This window comes from Perissodus microlepis, chromosome 13 (assembly GCF_051167445.1).
Source record: "Perissodus microlepis isolate ML-2025 ecotype Zambia chromosome 13, ASM5116744v1, whole genome shotgun sequence".
Lineage (NCBI taxonomy): Eukaryota > Metazoa > Chordata > Actinopteri > Cichliformes > Cichlidae > Perissodus > Perissodus microlepis.
Window position 1 is genome coordinate 5540336 of NC_140473.1, and position 22697 is coordinate 5563032.

The 22697-nt window shown below is 41.4% G+C and overlaps 2 protein-coding genes across 2 annotated transcripts in view; one reads left to right on the forward strand and one right to left on the reverse strand.

The window, feature by feature from the left end:
• The first annotated feature begins 1992 nt into the window (after positions 1-1992).
• Positions 1993-10256, forward strand: stpg4 (sperm-tail PG-rich repeat containing 4). Its single transcript, XM_084949504.1, has 8 exons — positions 1993-2276; positions 2742-2860; positions 3006-3062; positions 3403-3657; positions 5346-5410; positions 5692-5737; positions 8112-8216; positions 9807-10256. Exons 2-8 carry the CDS (start codon positions 2831-2833, stop codon positions 9864-9866), a joined length of 618 nt encoding a protein of 205 aa, XP_084805630.1. The 5' UTR covers positions 1993-2276; positions 2742-2830; the 3' UTR covers positions 9867-10256.
• A 5543-nt stretch (positions 10257-15799) lies between these two features.
• ttc7a (tetratricopeptide repeat domain 7A) overlaps positions 15800-22697 on the reverse strand; it is a 65865-nt gene continuing 58967 nt past the window's right edge. The window contains exon 21 of the mRNA XM_084948006.1: positions 15800-19258. Coding sequence (XP_084804132.1) covers positions 19040-19258 — 219 coding nt within the window. The 3' untranslated portion in view covers positions 15800-19039. The remainder of the gene's footprint in view (positions 19259-22697) is intronic.

The following is a 22697-nucleotide window of genomic DNA, read 5'->3' on the forward strand; positions in this document are numbered from 1 at the left end:
GATGTGCATCTGGCTTTTGCAGTGTTGCACTAAATGTGATGTTGCACACAGCTAAGTTTAATAGCTGAAAACAAATTGTTGAATCCAGTGGTGGTAGGGAACAAGGAATCACCTTGTAATTTGCATTTCTAATACAAATATCTGCACACATCCAAATATGCAAATACATTTTAAAACAGTGTGCATACCTTAATGAGCTGCTGCAACTGGGTGACTAAAAGGAAACCTGTTCCAAACAGGAGAGCTGACAGGTTAAATGATAGGGTGATCAGGCGACTTATGGAATCCAACCAAAGACTGACAGAAGATGCTGGGTGTTCTCAGCTGTCTAAAATTTGGATCAGGTCCCAATCTTTCATAATGAAGGTTATAAAAGTAACACATACAGGTAGATGGGAAAGTGTCAGGTCAGAAAACTAAGCTAAAAAACCCAAACGTACAATTTAATTTGGGACCCATTCTCACTCCACAGACTGAAGTTTTGGTATGATGTAGTCTGAAGCTTTTTTTCATTACTAGGGATGATCTTGTTCTTGATTTTATTTTAACCATATCTATGACGAATCAAAATAATTTAACTGAGTTTGCTGGATGCATGTACCTGAAAGCCTGAATATTTAGTACAAATATTTTTGTGTCATATGGTACTGAACAAATGTCTGGAACCACTCCTTATGTATTTGTATTTTACTTCCAATGATCAAGACTTGTACTTTTAATCTATGAAAAATGTCAAAGATATGTTTGATAGGCATAAAGTAGCTATTTTGCACCAACAAGCTGAAAACTTGTTGACAGTGTGAAGTGTGTCCTTGAAAAACTGAGAAACCTAGACAAGTCGGGGACGGAAGAAGTGGCAGCTTTCAAAATCAATAGCATGTGGAGAGTATCTGAAAGTCACTTCCTTAGGAAATAGAAACCCGGCAAAGACTTGACACAGACCTGAGACCTGTGTCTGGTGCTTTGGTTGATCCATCTATGTTTCACTGAGGCCTCATCAGAAATACCCTCAGTGGAGTGGGTGGCTGTCGGAAGATCATTCTCAAGGAAAGGTAACAGGGGGAAAAGGCTGCATCACCAAATTACACAATAACTAGACTGAAAATCAGTAGCAACAGGTCACATGGAGTGATGAATCCAAATGTAGAATCTCTGGTTCAAATCATCATCAACATGTGTGGAAGATGTCAGGAGGAAGGTACAGCACTGAGTGTCTACAGTTAAAGAACAAAGGTGGTCATATTGAATTTCAAGCTAATTAGAACTGTACAAAGTCTTTTTTTGCCTCATACATTGAATTTCTATTTAAATTTGCACCTATTTCTCATTTTCTCAGCAAAATATAAAGACTCGAGACTTTTGCACAGCACTGTACTGGTGATTTGTTCATTTGCTGTAAAAGTTGAATGAACATCCACCAAGTGTGGTGTTTCCATAATTATTTTTTTCTAAGGGTTGTAGCTTTTATCATAATGCTGAACCGGATGAAACTTGTCTTATGTGTGAAGTTATGTGAGGGGTCTGACCTCCACCCCTCCGGGAGCAGTGCAGGCTGCAGTTGTTTGTGGCTTGGCCAATCATGCATACTCAGAGCTCCCTTGTGGAAGCACATTTAAACATTTAGAGCATTACAAAATGCACCGAGGTAACAGCTAGCACACAGAAAAGGTAACTGCACTACCCCCGATCTGACTCTGCTTCGTCTCGTGTCATGTGCAGTGACACAAATGAGTGGGTTCTTGCTTTCACGCGGCACCAGCTGCAGTTCCAAGGCACAGAACGAAAAGGAACACCACGAGCCACCGCGGCGATTTCAGGTGTGAATCGATCACACGAGAAACTCTCATCGTGTTAAAACCAATTATCACAAGACTTTTTTAAAAAAAAAAAGAAAAAAAAATTACCCTCACAGATGAAGTGTCATCGCAGCCTGCTTATAAAAAAGTTGTTAATTACGCTGCACATGCAACACTAGTCTGAAGCTGTCTCCTGCATTCATGCCTTGTCCGAACTGGAGATGACTGTACATGAGGGAGTCAGGGTGAAGATGTGTGTATGTCTCCTAGTGCGCTGTGGTGTCACATGAGACTTCCTTGACAAGCAGCGGAAGCATGAATTCTTGGCTCCTTCCAGCCATGTGCTGCATGTAGCCTGGCAACCGGGCCGAGTGTAGCGCTTTCTGTTCCCAGAGTGAGATTTTCGCTTCAGCAGTCTTGAATTTTGCTGTACTGAAATAAAGAGGGAAGAAGAGTTCATCCTGGAATACGATCTCAGGTGTAAGCGCACACACACACACACACACACACACACACACACACACACACACACACACACACACACACACACACACACACACACACACACACACACACACAATACACAGTTTGCCTGCAGACAGTGATGAAGAAGAGATGCAGTCTTGCTTTGTTTTCTGTGTATTCTTATTAAATTCACAGTATTCCTCCATATATCACATGTTGAATACTGCCATCCCTATGATTATGGAAACTGGACAATGAAAGATGATGGATGGATGGATGGATGGATGGGATGCAGACAGTGACAACCACATAACCACCTGCAGCACCTACAGCATCTCGGTGCTGGTTCACCGATGTGTCTTACTCTCAGCCAAACTAGCCAATCTAAATTTAGCTCCCCTTGCGAGGCCAGCTTGTTGAAAAATTGATCGATAGTGGAGTTGCTGCTATAGTAACGATCCCTGTTTTAATGGTGGTCAGGTGTCACTGGATCTCCCATTAAGCAGATAGTGAACGACAGCGAGCGCGGCGCAGGACGATGAAACAAAGTCGCCTCTGAAGCCGGTGACATGTCCCGGAGTGGTCACAGGACAGATAAGGTGAGGCTTTATCTTTAAAACCCTCATAACTCTGTGTGTGGTTTCATGAGGACAAGGTGGGAGACGAATCAACACATCGTTGGCATAGCGATGTCATCATAGCAGAAGCAGTCTGGTGTGACCTGTGCCTCGTCCCTATCTGCAGGGTGATGACACGGTGGAGCTGTGTGGCCGGGGGAGCTGGTGGCTGGGAGCACTGAGAGTAGGTGTCGCGCTGCTGTTTGGTTTCACGGACTCTCTGAAACCAAGTGTGTGCTTCAGCACAGCCCAAAACCCACATGCCACTTACATGCATGAGTAAAATGACACATCAAAACGACAGGCATCAGAAAATAATGACATCAATATTAACCTTCAACTAATCAATGATTTCGATCATTCTGGTTGCTGGAAATTGAGTGAAATTGGCATCTTCAGCCATCCATGAACTTGCTGCAGCATTGCTCTTGCATTGTTCCAAAATGTCAGACTTTGAACTGTTGTAAAATAGTATGAAATTAAGAAATGTGGGTCACAGATTCCCCATGCTCCCACTCTTCCAGGACACACCCATCCCGGGAACCTACCACGTCCGAGACTTCGTTGAGGAGGCTGACCTGAACCCTGTGAAAAAAACTTATGGCTTCAAAGGTGTGGGCAGAAAAACTCAGACCCTGGGTGTGCGTAAGGGGGATCTGCTGCTGCCTGGAGCGTATGAATATACAGACTCCACCCAGGAAGTCCTGATGCACCAGGCTTCCTACTCTTTCAAGAACTGCCCCCGACCCGACATTTTCACCCTTGGAATTAGAGACAAGGTAGCACTGAGACTCATTTACTGATCCTTTTTGAAAGTTTGCATAGTTTTTGCTTTCTAGTTTTGCTTTCACTTGAGACAGAAGCCATATGTAACCAACCAGTTGCTGCTGAGTATGAAGCTTCTTTACTTGAGTTAACACAACAAAGGTTTACATCGTGGGTCAGGTACAGCCCAGTTCAATATTAGGTGGCTCCAGTAACTACCTACTAACCGGTAAAACAAGGTGCACCTCTAAATTGTTCCCCTTTCTTTTAGCGTAAAGAAGTTATACTTAACATTTAATCACTGAGATAGCTTAAATAACCCAGTATGATGTCAACAAATCAAGGTGGGGAGCTTCTTTACGACTATCAGTTTCTTACAGGCATTAGTTTATACACAGCTCTCTTAAGATCCTGCCACAGCATTTCAGTTTAGACTCTGAGACATTTTAACACATCCTGTTGTGGATTTGCTGCTGTGTTTAGGATCATTGTCCTGTTGCATGACTCAGTTTGGGCCAATGTTGAGCTGTTGGACAGATGGCCTCGCATTTGACTACAGAACACTCTACAGAGGAGTTCATGGCTGACTCAATGAGTACAAGGTTCCCAGGTCCCGTGGCTGCAAAACAAGCCCAAATAACCAGCCCTCCACCATTGTCCTTGACACTTGGTATCAGGTGTTTGTGCTGATATGTTCTGTTTGGATTTGCCAAACACAGCGCTGTCCACTACACTACAAAAACTCAAAATCTTACCAAATATATTTGTCTTATTTTCTAGTCAAAATTATCTCATTACACTTAAAAGAAGACACAATCAGCTACAGGGCAACATTTCAGTGAGCCGAAGGAACTTGTTTCAAACAGTGAATTTTGAAACTAGAGAAAAACTAGAGAAGTTTCACTTGTTTCATTGGCATTTTTTTTTTTTTTACTTAAAACAAGATATTTTAGCTTGACGACCCTTTGTTTTTTGCAGTTTCTCTGCGCATTGTACGGTCTGACCCTGAATTTGCAGTTAACACACACATGAATGCTCCAGACGAGCAAACTAGAAATGCTTGCGTTTGTTAATGATCAATCAATCAAATGCATCTGATTAGACATTAGACCACATTACCAGCCCCATTAAATCCAATAGAAGTAGCAAGGCTTTACTTAGCTTTCCATAGGACTGCATATAGTCCAGTGGAAACGTTTTCCTTCACATAGCTGAATTCACTTCGTGCCACACAGCACAAGAAAATAGGATCAAACTAATCTGGCTCTTATGCAACTAAAAATAAATACAGCAAGTTAAGGTTATTGATGCGTGGAAGAATAAATGGTTATTTGTTAAAACAATAAAAAAGAGAAAAATCTTTTATTTTACAGCCACATATACTAACAGTAAAGTTTAGCAGGTATAGATTTCAGGCCCTGGAGTCAAACCTGGGAACCTCCCCATAGAGACTGAAGTCATTATGAGCAGAAACTTTTAAATGATAGACTTCTGCTTTCACTAGCCTAGGGGTGTAATTTACTTCAGCAATATTTATTCACTGCTCCGTTGTGGAAGTCTGTTTGGATGTAACCAGCTATCATCCATACTTTACTTAAAGCACAATAGGTGCCCCCCTCAAAAAACAAAAACAAACTCAGGGTTATAGTTTCGTGTATATATTTAAAAAAACATCTTTATCTTCTTATTCTCCTTCTGCCAGCACATAAACACTTCGCCATGTGACTACAATGTGACAGCGAGACCAGTGGAGAAGATCCCCTGCAAGTAAGCGCTCGACAAACAGCCACTCTTTAACTTTCAGATCACAGCGGCACAGACAAGCCATGAATCATCCCTTGATCGCGAAATCCTTCCTCCTCATCCGGCTTTCTGGTTCCCTCTCTCACCTCCATGCAGCTCAAAGATGGAGGAGCAATCACCAGGCTGCTCTCTCCTTTCCTCTGCCGTCGATCACAAACTTCCTTATCCATTTCTTCTCTCACTTTTTCTCCTTATTGTTATTTGTTCTTTTGCCCCCTTCCTTCTCTTATCTCCTGTTCTCGCAGGCATGTGATGTTTCGCTCGACTGTGCAGCGGATCAGCTTTCTGCCTGTAAGTAGGATCTGATCGCCAGGACCAATTATTAACACCATTCAGTCTTTCCATTGTCCACAAAAAGTTTCCTTACAATACACTTTCAATAGGTTTTGATTACAAGCTATGACCTAATGTGCACAAGGCAGTTATGACAACCGCAAGGGTTGAAGAAAACCGATCCCAGGGCGCTCTGACTGTATCGTTTTCCCCCATTTGAGGGCCTGTTATGGCACTGCTCTGGTTGACCAGTCAGCTTTGGTTCATATTGCAGCGTCGGTGCTGGTAGCCGATGGATATTTGAGCTGCGCTGGCAGCTGCTGAGTGTTGACAGAGAAGGAAAGGCGCTAAGAAATCCCGAGGGTGTTATTACTACAGAGCTGGGAGCAGTTTTCTGCCATCGCTGGTGTCAAAGCAACTCAGAGACAAGATTTTTTTGTCAAAGGTTAAGCAGCTGCATGTGGGAAACATTAGAATATCAAAGCTGAGGAGTCTTAATGGTATGTGATGAAAAAGTCGGTGTGGCCCAGCGCGGGAATTTGAAATTTCTTTCCACTTGTAACTCAGAAAAACACGAATCTGACTTTCTTACATGGAGTATATTTATTTAATTTATTTATTTAGCTTGATTTGACTTAATTTCTCCTTTCTGGTGAAATTTTGCGTCTCAGATTTATATGTTGTTCTTTTGATTTGACTGCACTACCTGAGATTTAAGCCTTGAGATTTAAACTCGCCTGAATTCATTTAAAAATTGCATATATTCTGATGTGGATGTTCTCTATTGTTATCTGTTAATGTGGCCTACTGTACAGCTGGCAGTGGCATTCATTTAGGACCCCCAGAGGAAGAAATCTCATGTCTTTTCTAATCGGCTGAACATATTTGAGATCTACCCAGTGGGTGGAGTTATTATTATTTTCCATTTGCACTTTTCCCATAAAGTAGTGATACCTTCAACTCCACAACTGAAAACTGCAAAGTTCTATAAAACTTTCCTTAAGAAAATTTTTTAGAGATATTTCTTTCTTTTTTTGATTTCACCTAATCTTAGAAAGGTTTAAAACTTTAATGAATATCAAGGCACCGGTGGAAAAAGAAGTCAAAGTTTAAAAGTTTCACAGACATTTGCAGAATATGCCAGGTACCTACGTCGCCCAGGAGAACCTTTCTTACACACTGTACCGCAGCAGGAAAGTATGCCAAGTGCTTTGGCCCAAACACACATGCACAAGAGTTTCACAGCTGCCTGATGACTCCCATGAAATACACCTGCATTAGCACCTCTGTTAGTATCAGGCAGGCGTGCCGAGGTGCTGGCAGGCAGGGTACCGAGGATCAAGTGAGCTGGCAACTGGAATCAAATGGCATGTAATGGTAGTAGCCACTGCTGCAAGGAGCAGGGTAGAGGGGGGGAAAGCACTATCCTGTCTTCTTCTGTCAGAATCAAGGAGGGATGGAAAATAAAAGGCCCGTCCTGTGTTCAGGGACAGGACGACAGTCTTATGTCTGGGGAGGAGAGCGGAGGAGGGGTGATGCTATTTCTGCATGGCACGCCGCTGGTGATGACCAGTATGTGTGTTAGTGGGTAACGGGAAAGGAGAAGTGAAAGGCACAGAGAGGAAGAAGGACTGACCGAGTTCTGACAGAAACTAGCCTTGAACGTACCTGTGATGAAATGCGCTGATATTTATATAAGTGCTTGTCTTGTTGTAGCGACCACTCAAAGCTCTTTAGACTACAAGCCACGTGTGACTAATGCCATAAGTTCATACTGTTCTTTATTCCATACACTTTATCTCATATGCACTCACCAGTTAACCTAACATGTCTTTAGAATGTGGGAAGAAGAGGAAACCCACACAAGTACAGGTAGGACATCCAAACGCCACGCAGAGAGGCTCCAGTCAGGGCTTGAACCAGTGACCGTGCTGCTGTGATGCAACACGCTAATCTGTGTACCACACATCTGCTGGCAAAGGTTAAAAAGTCAGGACTGAATTGATATATTGTATGTCTTAAATGTAAGACCTCGAAATAGAAGTGGTGTACATGGTTAGCACATCCTTCAGATGACTGAGTATCAGACTGGGACAACAACAGGTTTTCATGAGCAAACATCAAAGAGCCAAGGAATTAAAAATGATAGAGGACATGGTGTGCAATAGTAGTGCACCATGAACCTGTGAACTGTATATAAAAGATAGAAATGGCTGATATCAACCTTTAGTTGGTGAAGCTTCTTGTTCTGGAGCATTTTGGCCATCTTGGTGCTACATCTTCATCTTCTATTTACAGTCTTCTACAATTTTGCTCTAAGCTTGGTGGGTAAGCACCCTGGAGGTTAATCACAGAGCTAGATACATCAATATTTTACTGCTATTTCCTTCAGAAAGATGGCCCTGCTCCATGCCACTACAACCCACAGACCAAACCAGCTAAAGCCATCACTTCCTGTTTCAAATCCACGTTGCCGCGGCTACACGGTGTGCACTCAGTGAGTCTTATTTACATTTCTTGTGTTTTTCTACATGCCGTAATTACTAATTTAAGACTTTGTATTTTACATTAGCTGCATTAGAACATTTTTATGTTATTAGGTGCTTTTTCAATTTGTTTCAATGATGATCATATTTTTACATGCTTTTAATGGAAATTCATCTGATTTTAAAGGGATTAGTTATTAAACGGGATTTAGATAACTCCTGTAAATAAAATATAACATCACAAGATTATGTAACAGATAAAGAAATCAAACACACACTGAATTTATTTAATGGGGCACGGGTAACACGGACTGGAGACAGATTAAAAGAGAAAGCAGATGCAAAGGAAAACAATGAGTCTAGCAGGCGCGGACGATTCTAACTTTGCATAAGACTGCAGGAGGAAAAGTCCTAAATGACTTCGATAGAGGGTTGAGGCACAGATGGCAGGATACTTAGTCAATAGTGATCAACTGGTTAGTGCATAGGTGTCAAACTCTGGCCCGCGGGCCAAATTTGGCCCGCAGCCTAATTACATTTGGCCCGCGAAGCCATACCAAATTACTATTAGAGCTGGCCTACTGGTATTATACAGCTAATATATATATTGTTTAGTATTAAGCTTTGCTTGTTCCATATTCAGTTTTTCAGCAAAATGTGTTTGAGTCCATAAGAAAAGATTCATTCTTATATCTGGAGGAATAAATATATTTCAATAAATATTAACGTTAGCCCGCGACTTTGTTCCAGTTTTGAATTTTGGCCCACTGTGTATTTGAGTTTGACACCCCTGGGTTAGTGTTTCAGTAAGGAAAGTGCCTAAAATAACAGCTGCATTTAGGAAATATGGCCAACAATTTAATGCATTGCACAGTTTTGGCTCGCAGGTATTCTCATTATTTGAAACATTGACCATATTTATTTATTGCATATAGGTATGGACCATTGTAACAGTATGTATAGAGCAGAATATAGAATAAAAGAGCAACTATTTCTATCAGATTGTTTCATCAGAGTAGATGTAGTCTATAAATTATTACAGATACATTAGGGTTCAACCTGTAGTAACATCCATACATTATGATACTCATAGACATGCCTTTTGTATTGCGAATCAATACAAAGTTGTTCTAATTTATAATCTATATACTGTGAACATTTCCATTCCGATGGAGTGCTCTCTTTCAGGAAGACAATGCCTCCATCCATGGGCCGTAGAGTCTCAATGAACGATCTTATAAGAAAGCTAATGGTATGAATTGTATGATTAGGCTTTCAGCTGAACACTCATGGGTAATTTTTAGACGGATGTGATAGAAACCGCTCTGCACCAAACACCAACTGAGGGGATATCTTCTGAATGAATGGCGTTCCCTTCCTCCTGTAGTGTTTGGAGTACTTGGATATTAAGTACTGAGATGTGTTGAAGCTTAGACCCCATATTGCGTACACTTTATGTTTGTTTCTTTGGTTGCAGTCTCCTGTTTGTTAGCAATCAAAGGTTACAGCATTTAGAATTATTTGAATTCATACTAGAAAGCTACAAACTGACAATATATTATAAATTGAAAAGTAATTACAGTTACTTGTGTATTTCACAGAACACTCCAGGACCGGGGGCCTACGATCCTTTCAGGAAGTCGTTTGCACAAAGATGTTAAGGAGCCGTCTTAATTTTCCATGATACAAGCATCCCTGCATTTAGTCATTGTTTCAACTTACAGAGTGAAGTCACATAATCCAGTGTTTTAAATATAAGATAAAAGTAAAATCATGGCTGCATGAAAGAGGGAAAACCTTTGGTCTTTTATTACTTGGAGCAACGTTTATCTGCATGTCAGTGAGGGATTTTGTGGTCTGCCAACAACATAATCAGCTACATTCGTCGTGCTCAAATTGCTTTAGTGACGCCGGCCAGGGAAGCAGAATGATCTTATCTGCAACAAAGGGTACTTCATTCCACTTAACTACATGTTCCCGGTATTGCGCCCTCCCTTCATCTCTCTTCCCTCTCTCGCTCCTCTTTCCCTCTCTGTTGGCAGTCAGGCTGCCTTTGCCTTCCTACTATCTCTGCCCTGCGATGCACTCAGGAGGAGGAATGCTGCTCAGCCATGCGTCACATGCACATAGCTTAGTGTGGCATGCTGCACCCTCAGATAACACATTCGGTATTAGAGGCCAAGGCAGTGGCACACAATAAAACAGCTATTCTTATCGCTACCTACTCCACATACTCGCTCTTTCTTTCAACGAAACAAACAAGCTTGGGACACGGAGAGCAGCGCAGATAGGAATCGCCTCTAAGTGAACATAATGCTGTTGTAGATTACCATGCAATAGGGGATAGGCACAGATATAACAAACAAGCTGTTACTGTTAGGAATCTGGACACTGTTATTTACCCAGACAGGACTTTTGCTGAGCATGCATGCACTGCTTTATTGTAGAGTTGATGAGGGAACTGAGGTGTACTCAGCTCTTCGTCCCAGCCAGACTCTGTTAATGAGATCCAGGGATTAAAGCCCACTTTATTAAGTATTTGAGTGTTGTGTTAAGTACAACCAGAGATGGGCAGTAACGCGTAATCTGATTACTTTTTTCAAGTAACGAGTAATGTAAGGAATTACTATTGCAAAAATGGTAATTAGATTACATGCTTACTTTCCCGTAAGCACGCTGCATTACTGCGTTACTAAAACCGTGATTTTTTGCGAGAATGTCTCATGACAGTGACGTAAGCGAGTGCGACGTTTGTGACAGCAGCTGTGTGCAGATCAACAATGGATAATATATCAAGTGCGGGAGAGAGTATGAGCGTGCAGCGTTTAAAGCGTGGAAGTACTGACCTTACTTTGAGTTTGATTCCATAGAAAGTGACAAAAACATTAGTGTCCGTTGTGCGTGGGAAGAAAACTTCTTTTTACAGCGAAAAAAACCCTAAACTTCCAAGCAAGCACCGAGTGCGCTATGACGTAATGGGAAACTCACAGAGAAACTCGTGGATTCTTCAACTGACCGCTGCAGCACACCTGCACCAGGGCAAACCTCCGCCTACCCCACTCCTGTTTTACAGGTGAAAATAGAGCAACAGGACCGCTAGTCTTTGATGTTATTTATTTTCTGCTGTGTTTTACTTGCATCTATTTGAAGGAGTGAGTGTAAACACAAAAAATATTTTATTTTATGTGCTGGAATGCGCAGAAAATAGGTTTAAATGTTAAACAAATTTCTTCCAGTCAGACAATGTTGCATATAATTAAATTTTTGCTTGATGCATAAAGTTAAAAGATTTATAGTTTTAAAAAGAGACGTTTCCATTTGATTACATTTTGTATGATGGATTATGCAGAAAAAGTAGAACTGGGCTGAAAGATCTATTTCTTTATCACCTATTCAGGTTGTAAATCGTGTTTTTAAAAAGTAACTAAGTAACTAAGTAATTAATTACTTTTGAAAATAAGTAATCAGTAAGGTAACAGGATTACTTTCTCGGGGAAGTAATCAGTAATTAGTTACTGATTACTTTTTTCAAGTAACTTGACCAACACTGAGTACAACGCATACAGTAATATTGTAAGGACGAAGAACAGTTATGTTAAAGCTGATTCACAGAAAAGAAAATCGTCCAGAATCTGTAAATTTCCCATCAAGTGTTTGAGCACCAGTAGCTACCTCACTTTAAAAAAAGCATACCCTAATCGCTTTGCTAGTTGAACACTGAAGCTGCACTCACCTATACTCTTCATATTCATGGGGGATCAAATGGATTTTTGTAATCACGCAATCGCATCTTCCTTCATCTGTGTGAAATATTTTCGGGCTTTTCAGCCCTTTGCTTCGTTCTTATGCGTAGGCCCAAACAGCAGACTTACAAGCTATTTATCTAGCTGATGTATTCACAGGGAAACTTTCAGCAGGTAAAAAGAGACTAAGGAGCGTCATTGGAGACCAACTATACCAGCGGTCTCCAACCCCCGGGCCACGGACTGGTACCTGGCCATTTGGTACCGGGCCACGAGAGTTGAGGCTCGCGTGTGAAATGTATGGTTTTCAGGGTTTTTATCGTTTTTTTTTTAAAATAGTTTTTATCATTAACTCGGTTTCCCTGTGTCTTTTCCCATGTATTATGAATAAATCTTTTTTTTTTGGGGGGGGGGGTACTGTTTTTATTTTGTTGTATTTATCCACAACACCTTATAGGCCAGTCCAAAATATTATCGGACATAAACGGGTCCGTAGCGCAAAAAAGGTTGGGGACCGCTGGACCGTTCATGGGTATCCCTGTTTTTACCAACTGGTCACGGCAGATGGCTGACCCTGCCTGAGCCTCGATCTGCTGGAGGTTTCTTCCTGTTAAAAGTAAGTTTTTCCTTCCCACTGTCACCAAGTGCTTGCTCATAAGTGGTCATGTAATTGTTGGGATTTCCTCTCTAATATTGTAGAGTCTTTATTTTACAATACAAAGCTCATTCAGGGAATTTGCTCTTTGCAAATAAAACTGAATTGAATTGAACTTACAATTTCAATTTAGTACAGCTGATTGTATCTAAGCGTTGCATTTACAGCTTATTGTTTTACCGAACGACCGAATGATGCTAGAAAAACACCCATTTAAATGCATCTTTCACTGCTGTAGTCCATGAAGTGGGACTAATTCACTAGGTCTGGTTCAGTGTGTTAAAATGGAGGATTTCCACAGTGATTTTTCACATTATCATTCCAAGCAGACAATAAACATCTGCGAGGTAACAAAAAACACCACTGACAATTCAGCCAGCTACTGTGGAAGAGGTTACGAGCTACTTCTGAGGCATCCGGCTGAATCTTTTATGTCTTGACATGACTATTTGGGACGGTGGTCATGGAAGTCTTGTGCATAGTGCTGCACATAGCACATCTACTTAGACAACAGTTAAAGCCCTCCCACACACACACACACACACACACTCTGTTTTCCTTCAGTTGCTGACACTTAAAAGCTTGATGAGGTTGAAGCGCCAGTCTCTTATTCCCCCTGTCATTATTCCAGAGACAAAAGAGGATACACTACCACTCAGAGTGGAAGGCAATCTTATTAACACGGAGCTTTGCATACACTCTCTGGAGAGCTGGATCTCCACAGTCAGCACTTGCAAGGAAGATACAGTAGGAGAGATATGTGTGCGTGTTTGTGTGTAACAAACAGCCAGAATGGCCTGCGGTCAAGGCACCAAGCCGCCGGTAATCTCTGACTCCGTCAACCCCTGGTGCCCTTCCTCCCTTCTCATCTAAATGATCTCCACAGTACAGCACTGATCTCTGACATATGCCTCATACTGACGACTTAACACCCTCCACCTCCCACAGCCTGCCTTGACCACAGGCACGGCCAGGCACCCGCTCCTCTGTTGTCAATCAAGCTCACCCTCGTAGATGCACGGTGCATTAAAATAAACACTTGCACATCCGTGCAATGCAGCGAATGCACACGCGCTTGTGATCTTTTGCTTTTTAAAAATGCGCTTTGCAAACTGATGTGCAAACCTGCGCGCACGTGCACACACACTCATTTCTTAAAGGCTCCGTGGGGAATCAACATAATCCAACATATCAATTTTTCTTAATCTATGACGAGTACAAACATCAAAGTAACACAACAAATCCTGCCACACACACATTGTCCTTCTTTTTGTTTCTTACCTCTGCTAGTTTTTCATGTGGCGGCAAAGGTGTTTTAAGCATGATTTCAGTTGCGCTGGCACAGTGGAATTCTCTCATTTAATGGGTACAAGAACATCTGGTGCCAGGGTAAGTCGTACAAGCAGCCCAAACATTGACTCCTCTTTCTGGGAACAGCTTAATGAGATCCGGTCGCCATTCAGGAAGCAATGCAGCGCATCGCTGAACGTCTGGAATAAATCTGTGTTTTTGGCAGCTTACAGCAAGATTTGACCGTGCTACTCAGCTCCACCGTTGGGCCAGAGTTGAGGATGTCAAATTAACAGCTAACACTAAACAACATGCTGAGAAAATGTGACCCGGCTTCGGAGCGATGACGAAGGCAGACCACTGGAATTTTCAAAGAATGTGAGGTTACTTAAAAATACTCTAATCCAGCACTGGTGTGGGACTTCTTATTGGTTTGTTAAGTCCCAGCTAAAGTTCTCCAAACAAATAAACCCTTGAACAGTGAAGCCATTGTTTATTCACTGACATTGAGAGTTAAAATGGTCCTGCAGTACTAGCTCCATCTGTATAACACATCACCTATCATCTATCCTCACTCCTGGTGTTTCAACCAGGAGTGAGGATAGACAAAGAGATTTGCAGGTGTATGTTCAGAGGGCTTCAGGCTCATTCACTTTCAACACTACAGCCCTACACTAAGGGTGACGACCAAGGAATTTAGCAGGCGGTCCGACACACCGGGAGGTTAACTAGGTATCCTTTCACCGCCCATCTCAAGCTGCTGACAGACACAAAGGAGGTACATTACACTTCTATTAAATGACATTTAAAAATTTAATCAGCTCCAATGAGCGACTGTTAGTGAACAAGGGGGTCATTGTTTAAGTGGGTAATGGTGCTGGCGCTGGCGCACAGTGTGTGGAACGTGGACCAACAGCACTGGAGGGCTATCAAGTTTTGGATCTGGCGATTGATGGAAGACAACAAACTGCTGGCCAGGCTGCTGTTTACTGTGGCGCTATTGGGCCTGCTTGCTTGAAAATTTCAGCCTCATAAAAATGAGTGCCAAAGCATGTCCAAAAAATGAGGCTGGCAGCAGGGTGGCAACAATGTGAGAGTAATATAACACCTATTTTATATCAATAATCAGGTATATCAGATATTCTAGTGTCTGGCAAAGGATTTTAGATGGTGCATGTAGATTCTTTCAGAGCTACAACTGACCTTATTCACACAGGAAGGTGGAGGGCTAAGTTAATAATACTAGAAAGGTTAGCAACTTGTATCCATAGCTAGCTAACAGTGTTGGCATCCGTCTATCAGCAGTGGCAAAAAATGTCTTGTATACCAACCTGTAAACACTTTTTGTCAGGCTGTAACATTGGGAATTGTAACATAAGAGTCAGAATTGTGGAATGGCACTGAAGTAAATATAGCTCTGATATCTGTTTGTTAAATGTAAATTTAAGGCTAGCATAGTTTAGTACAAAAATCTATTTTGCATTATTAAAAAAAATGGCATAAATGCCACAACTTTGGACTTTACACACTGTGTTAAATATCGACCTTTTGAAGTTACAGTAAACAGATCTACTTACCTTTAGAAAAAAAATCAGTTTCCTCTATTAGCTTAAACTTTATGCTAGGTCAAGCTAACTGCCTACTAGCTAGTACAGTAAGTCGGCAGAAAGCACGCAGTCATGAGAAAAAATGTTAGATATAAATCTTTTAGCCAACCTTTGAAAATGACACTCATGGATTTTATGATGATACATTTTCATTATAGCCAAAAGTATATTGATTCAGGCAGATGCTAATTTGAAGCTATTAACAGCACCATAGTGAAACTCATAGTAAAACTACTGGCAAACATTTATTGAGTTTTTTTGTTTGTTTTTTTTAACTGAAAATTCATCTCAATCATCAAAACATTTTACTTTTTATTTTACAAATGATTTTTACAGCATTTTGAATACATTCTTATGTCAACACGTGAACACTGAAAATGCTCGAACACATTTTCCCCTTGGGGATCAACTCCGACGCATCTGTCATTTTATTAATAAATGAGATTATGAAACCACATCTGATCCTTATAACCTCCATCACACCCCTCACCCATCCATGACTCCCCAGCCTTGTTTAGTCATCACAGTGATGGTTTACGGTTTCCTTGTTGGCGCCCCGCAGCAGCAGCACCGCCCAGCCCCTGCCCTCCATGTGCCCCTGCCGGGTTGGCATCCACGTTGATGACCTGAATACCACACTTGCATAGAAACCTCCCCCAAAACGGTCACCGCGGTTCATGTACGTTTGTTTATCGTGAGGTGTGGAGGGTGTGTTGCTCAGGTATGAAAGTGACACCAGAGTGATGTGCACGGGTGGCATCACAGTGACAGTGTAAGTATGAATGTGTGTACATGTGTGTGTATACTATATGTTTAAGCATATATACTTGTGCTGTACCTCAAAATGACTTCATCGCATGTCTCTCATTGTCAGAGTATGTGTGTATCTTTGTGCACCATGTAATACTTCACTCCTTCCCCTTGAGGATTAGACCATTCATCTCCCGAAGCCCCTGTGTAGGTGTCTCACACGGTGCTAATGAGGAGAGGACGGAACAAGGGAGAGTCAGTGAGTGAGGAGGGAGAAAGAGTAAAAATAGACTATTCCGATGGCAGAAAAGAGGCGATAGTGATAGATAATCTCCATGTCCAAAAATCGAAGTATTGATGAATGAGGGATTTTCATGCCAAGAGCGATCGGGGCGTGGGCGGTTCTTTTTAAAAAAAAGAATACAGGGAAGGTAGAGATTGGTGCTTGCAACGCTGCAGGGAGGGAGAAGAACAGACCGCTTTTTTTTTCTCTAAAAGCAAAGCCAGGGACTCTTCCCATAACACAAATCAATTTACACCAGCCCGAGACATTGATTATAGCTGGTTCATTCCTCACATGGTAGCAGCAGACATCAAACAGACACTGTCAAACTTGTAAAACCACACGTCGTGTATGTATGTGTGTGTATGTGTGTGTGTAGTGACTGTTTGTGTCTTCCCACTGTATATGTATGCTGTTCAGAGGACCAGATCTCTCTCCACTTCCCCAGTTACTCAAACAAGGGGATGGCTGCTAGGCAACGAAGCCACATCACATCACATCAGCCAAGCTGGGAGAGGGCAAGAGACATAGAGGGTTAGCGGGAGCGAGAGAGAGCGAGAGAGAGCAATAGAAAGAGGGAGGGAAAGGAGGAGGGAGTTTGGAGGCAGAAAACTGTGCTGGCAGTATTACATAAGCCAGCAGCCCAGTCCCACTGCTCACATTTATGTGGTTAGGCACTCGGAAGTGATGCCCATTAGTCACAAGTGACAAGGCAGGTGAAGATACAAAATCCAGCAGTGATTTTTAAAAGCCATTGTTGTTTATAATGGACGGCATTATGAACAGATGAGTCAAGCACCCCCCCCCCCCCCCCAAAACACACACCCATGCATATGTGCATGGATGAGGGCCTACTGTACCGTACAAACAGAAGATTGCTAACATCCCAGAGGGATCATTCAGAGGGAGCAGATACACATGTATTAAAATACGTCATGTACACACATATAATGATGCCATATGGAATGACGTGTTCATGCTGATTCTTTTGAAGATGAGCAGGAGGGAGTGTTTGTGCCTGCATGCGTGCATAAAAAGCTACACCAGTCAAGGCCATCATCAAAAATACATCAAAGGTCCAAATAATAATGAAGTGGAGCTGCTGCTGTGATAAACAGCATGTACAATATCCACCTATCTGCACTGCCACATGTATCAGAACACAACAACATGCTTTTTATGTCAAGATGTAACCGGCACATCTCTGAATTTATGAACCCGGTGATTGCGATCATTAAAAATATCCCTCCATAGACTCCATAGGAGATTTACAACAGAACGCTACTTATGCTAAAATATTAACTTTCTATACAGCCGTCTTTTATATGCAAAGACCTAAAGCCCTCTCTTTCTTTATCCGCACAAACTGCATTAATACAATTGGTGGTGTTAGAAGCTAGCAATGTTCACACAAGTACTATGGAGCAATTAAACTGATAATTATCAAAGAAACAAAGAAAGTTGCTGAGATTAATTACTTTTTCAAGTTGAGGTAAAAGTGATTTGTTAAACGGTTTGTTCTTTAAAATATACTTGATGAAGGAATGGCTAAAATTTTGGAAAACAAACTAAAGTTAGATGAGTAAATAAATGCCACTCAAACTTAAACCCTTAAACCTGAAGTCACATTAGCTTAAGAAAAATATGAAACACGAGGAGACAGCTCACCTAGTTCAGTCCAAAACAGCAAAATAAATAAAAATAAATATTTTTCAGAAAATGAAAACTTATATCTTTAAGCAACAAATATGTGGATTTCAATTTAGTGACCTGCAGCACACAGGGATGGAAGCACCCTTCCTGAGACTGGTTATGCTGGAGGTCTTTTTTTTTTTTTTTGGGTTAACTGGGAATTCTCCAGACCAAGTGCACTTACTTGGTCAACTTGTTTTTTTCTTTTGGTTGAAAAAAGTCTTAATTTTCCCACAATTCATAATTAACATAGTCCTGCAAAGCCCCAGTTGGCAAGTGGCTGCTGGAGGCTGCTGCACCAAAAACCTGATTGTCATCATTATCTTGTCCAGGTTGTTTGTAATTTGCATGAAAGACACAACTTTTACTTCGACTTTGGGCAGTGTCGATCTTCTGTTTGTGTTGAACTTTTCAGTTTCACTTCCACTCGGCAAGTGTTTGCAGACAAGTTTACAAACTACAAACCTGACTGTGGCAACCTGGTAGCAACCAAATCAGTCAAATCAAGGTCTTCCATGCTGCATAATTTACCTCTTTGCAACCAATTATATGCTTGCAACCACCAGCCACTTACAGCAACCACTTAGTTGGGGAAATATTTACTATTTTATTTTATTTTGTCTTCAAATATTGTAAATACATGAGTGATACCAGTCTGTTCATCTCCCCAACAGCAAGAAAACAGACCCAATACCCAAAACTAACTTTTGATTTAAAGCTCATGTTTCCATTGTCTTTTCTTCAGCTCATCATTAGATTTTAGCCAAAATCTTCACCCCAACCCAAACCTCCATGCTACTGCAAGGCCGTCATCTCAGAGCTCTCTGGGGATGACAGTGAAGGGACGGATGGGACTGGAGGCCTCCAACTCCAGGGCTGTCAAGAAGCAGTCGGGGGCCTGGTTGCAATCCCGAGACTGAAGAGCTTCACCCAGTCCACTCCACGCTTCGTGGGAGGTGCTGTGGATCTGAACCGCATCACGCAGAACCTTCTCGCCTAGGTGGACACGCCCAGTTTTCACCAGCAGACGGCCCTAAATGAACAGAAAGATGGAGAAGTGCAGGAAAAAATTGTTTTACATTTACGTGCATTAATGTCACACTTCATAAGTTCTTTTCAAAACCTTAAAACTCTCTATGCACAGAAAGAAGTGTCCTGCTTAGAAAACAAAAACTGGATTTCTCTAAAACCTTTGGGGAAAAAAGTAACTAACGAGCAATGTTCCCTCTAATTTTTCACGTGTCTGAGCGAACACACAAACTCCCTGAGCGATCCCTTTGACCAATGTGAGCGACATCAGACGTGTGCACTTACATTTATGTTAGACTACTTTTAATTAACTGCTTTAGCCCACTTACAATAAAAATTAATAAATAAATCTTGTTCATGAGCTGTGTAGTATGTTAACACTATTGGAAGTAAAAATAACTTGAACTCCAATTTCGAAAACACAACTTACTTTTTTTATTATTTTTTTTATAAAGCTCTGACTTGTATTATGAGTCTGTGGTCTGGGAGAGAGTCCTGTAACTCTCTGTCTGCAAAATACAGTATATAATGACCAATGTTGGGCAATTAATTATATAGTTACTTATTCAAAATAGTAACTCAGTTTGGCAAACAACAAAGTTTTTGCAGCTATTTTTTTAAATGCAGCCAAGGCATTTTTAAATAAACATTTCAAACTATTTACAGAACAATCAGCTGTTCTGCATCAAATCTGATGCCACACAAATTATTTGTGTCACTCCAAAACATAATTTCTGTCCACTATGAGATAAAGGAGAACAACAGCCTGATACCTGCAGGCCTGACAACAGGAGATGTATCAATTCAATTCAATTCAATTTTATTTATATAGCGCCAAATCACAACAAAAGTCGCCTCAAGGCGCTTCATAGATACAGAGAAAAACCCAACAATCATATGACCCCCTATGAGCAAGCACTTTGGCGACAGTGGGAAGGAAAAACTCCCTTTTAACAGGAAGAAACCTCCGGCAGAACCAGGCTCAGGGAGGGGCGGCCATCTGCTGCGACCGGTTGGGGTGAGAGAAGGAAGACAGGATAAAAGACATGCTGTGGAAGAGAGACAGAGGTTAATAACAGATATGATTCAATGCAGAGAGGTCTATTAATACATAGTGAGTGAGAAAGGTGACTGGAAAGGAAAAACTCAATGCATCATGGGAATCCCCCGGCAGCCTACATCTATTGCAGCATAACTAAGGGAGGATTCAGGGTCACCTGGTCCAGCCCTAACTATATGCTTTAGCAAAAAGGAAAGTTTTAAGCCTAATCTTAAAAGTAGAGATAGTTTCTGTCTCCCGAATCCAAACTGGAAGCTGGTTCCACAGAAGAGGGGCCTGAAAACTGAAGGCTCTGCCTCCCATTCTACTTTTAAATACTCTAGGAACAACAAGTAGGCCTGCAGAGCGAGAGCGAAGTGCTCTAATAGGGTGATATGGTACTACAAGGTCATTAAGATAAGATGGGGCCTGATTATTTAAGACCTTGTATGTGAGGAGCAGGATTTTGAATTCAATTCTGGATTTAACAGGAAGCCAATGAAGGGAAGCCAAAACAGGAGAAATATGCTCTCTCCTTCTAGTCCCTGTCAGTACTCTTGCTGCAGCATTTTGGATTAGCTGAAGGCTTTTCAGTGAGTTTTTTGGACATCCTGATAATAATGAATTACAGTAGTCCAGCCTGGAAGTAATAAATGCATGAACTAGTTTTTCAGCGTCACTCTGAGACAGGATATTTCTAATTTTAGAGATGTTGCGCAAATGGAAGAAAGCAGTCTTACATATTTGTTTAATATGTGCGTTGAAGGACATGTCCTGGTCAAAAATGACTCCAAGGTTCCTCACAGCGTTACTGGAGGCCAAGGTAATGCCATCCAGAGTATGAATCTGGTTAGATACCATATTTCTAAGATTTTCAGGGCCGAGTACAATAACCTCAGTTTTATCTGAATTAAGAAGCAGAAAGTTAGCGGCCATCCAAAATCACTCCTGTAACACCTGTAACACTCAGCAGTCGCCTCATTATTCTGACACACACAACAAAACTATTGACTACACTACACTAACTACACAAGATTTGTGCTAAACGTCTCAAATCTCTCACATCTCAAAACACCGCCGTCACTCCTAAAACTTCCCCCCGTTTCTTAACAACAAGATGCCACGTTGCCATACCATTTTTTGATTGGTCGACATGGTACTTTTTTGGACCAATAGGAAAGGTGGGGGTGGGGTTTGTTTTTGCTCACAGGCCTTTTTTCCTTATAAAACGCCGTTTTTACCGTTTCTTCCCGCAGTAAATATAAACAACGACAGTATTCAGGAAGAAAACCAAACATTGCAGATATTTTTATCATAACTCTGGTTTTACGTGGCCTATCAACACAATTTAAAAACTGGTATAAAGTCCACACTTTTTCCGTCAGTTGTTCCGTCTGTCCTGCTCACATCTCCAATGGTTGTACACGTTGTCATTAATGTGGCTTCACTCCACATCAGCCACGCCGATTTGCTAGCTAAAACACCGGTGTCGGCACATAAGGACGCTGTCATAGCCTGTCACTGACGTTGATTGGCTGCGTATATACGCATCGGCTGAACTATGGGATAAGGTGGCATTGTTCTAATCCCATATGGGAGCAGCCAGTCACTTACTGACTAACACTGCAAAACATGATTGTTGAAGTATTCATTTTAATTTCATTTCAGGTTAGTTTTTTTTTGTGCACAACGCAGATTTTCTGTGCGCAGAGACCGTGCCAACAGTGCGCAATTGCGCTCGTGCACAGCTTAGAGGGAACATTGCTAACGAGTAAACTTATTTACATTTTTATTTTAAGCTAGCTGGGTTTGACACATTAAAACTGAATAATAATCACTTTAAAAAAGTTGGAGGATAAAAGCTGACCTTTGGCATACTCTAATCTTCACAGAATGGAGATTTTACATTTAATTTTAGTACCTAGTTGCTCATATTATGTTTTTACTCTAAATGTCTACCATCAAAACGCTTTATGGCATGATAAGATCAAGCTAGCAGATGGTGGCTTTTTGCTAAAAACCCAAATCTTGGATTAGAATGCCTGCTGTCCTGCAGACGAGTCAGGATGACAAAAAACAAAAACGGAAACACAAGAGTTGTATTCAGCTGGGATTGTACAGCTGAAGGGAGAAAATCCACAAATGATGAGATTAGGAGCGACCTTCTGCAGAAAGATGATGCAGTATGTTAGTGTGCACACAGTAACACGTGCACAAGCGCACACATACGCTGATGAAAACTGATAGCGGGCTTAGGGTTAGCGAGAGAGACGGCCTGAAGGGATCCTTTAAGTAGATGCGAGTTACTTGCTCTTCCTGCAGATGATTTGCCAACGCAGACTGTCACTTTTTGAATGACTTAACTGTGTTTTACTGGGTTTGGGTTTGTCATAACATAATTATC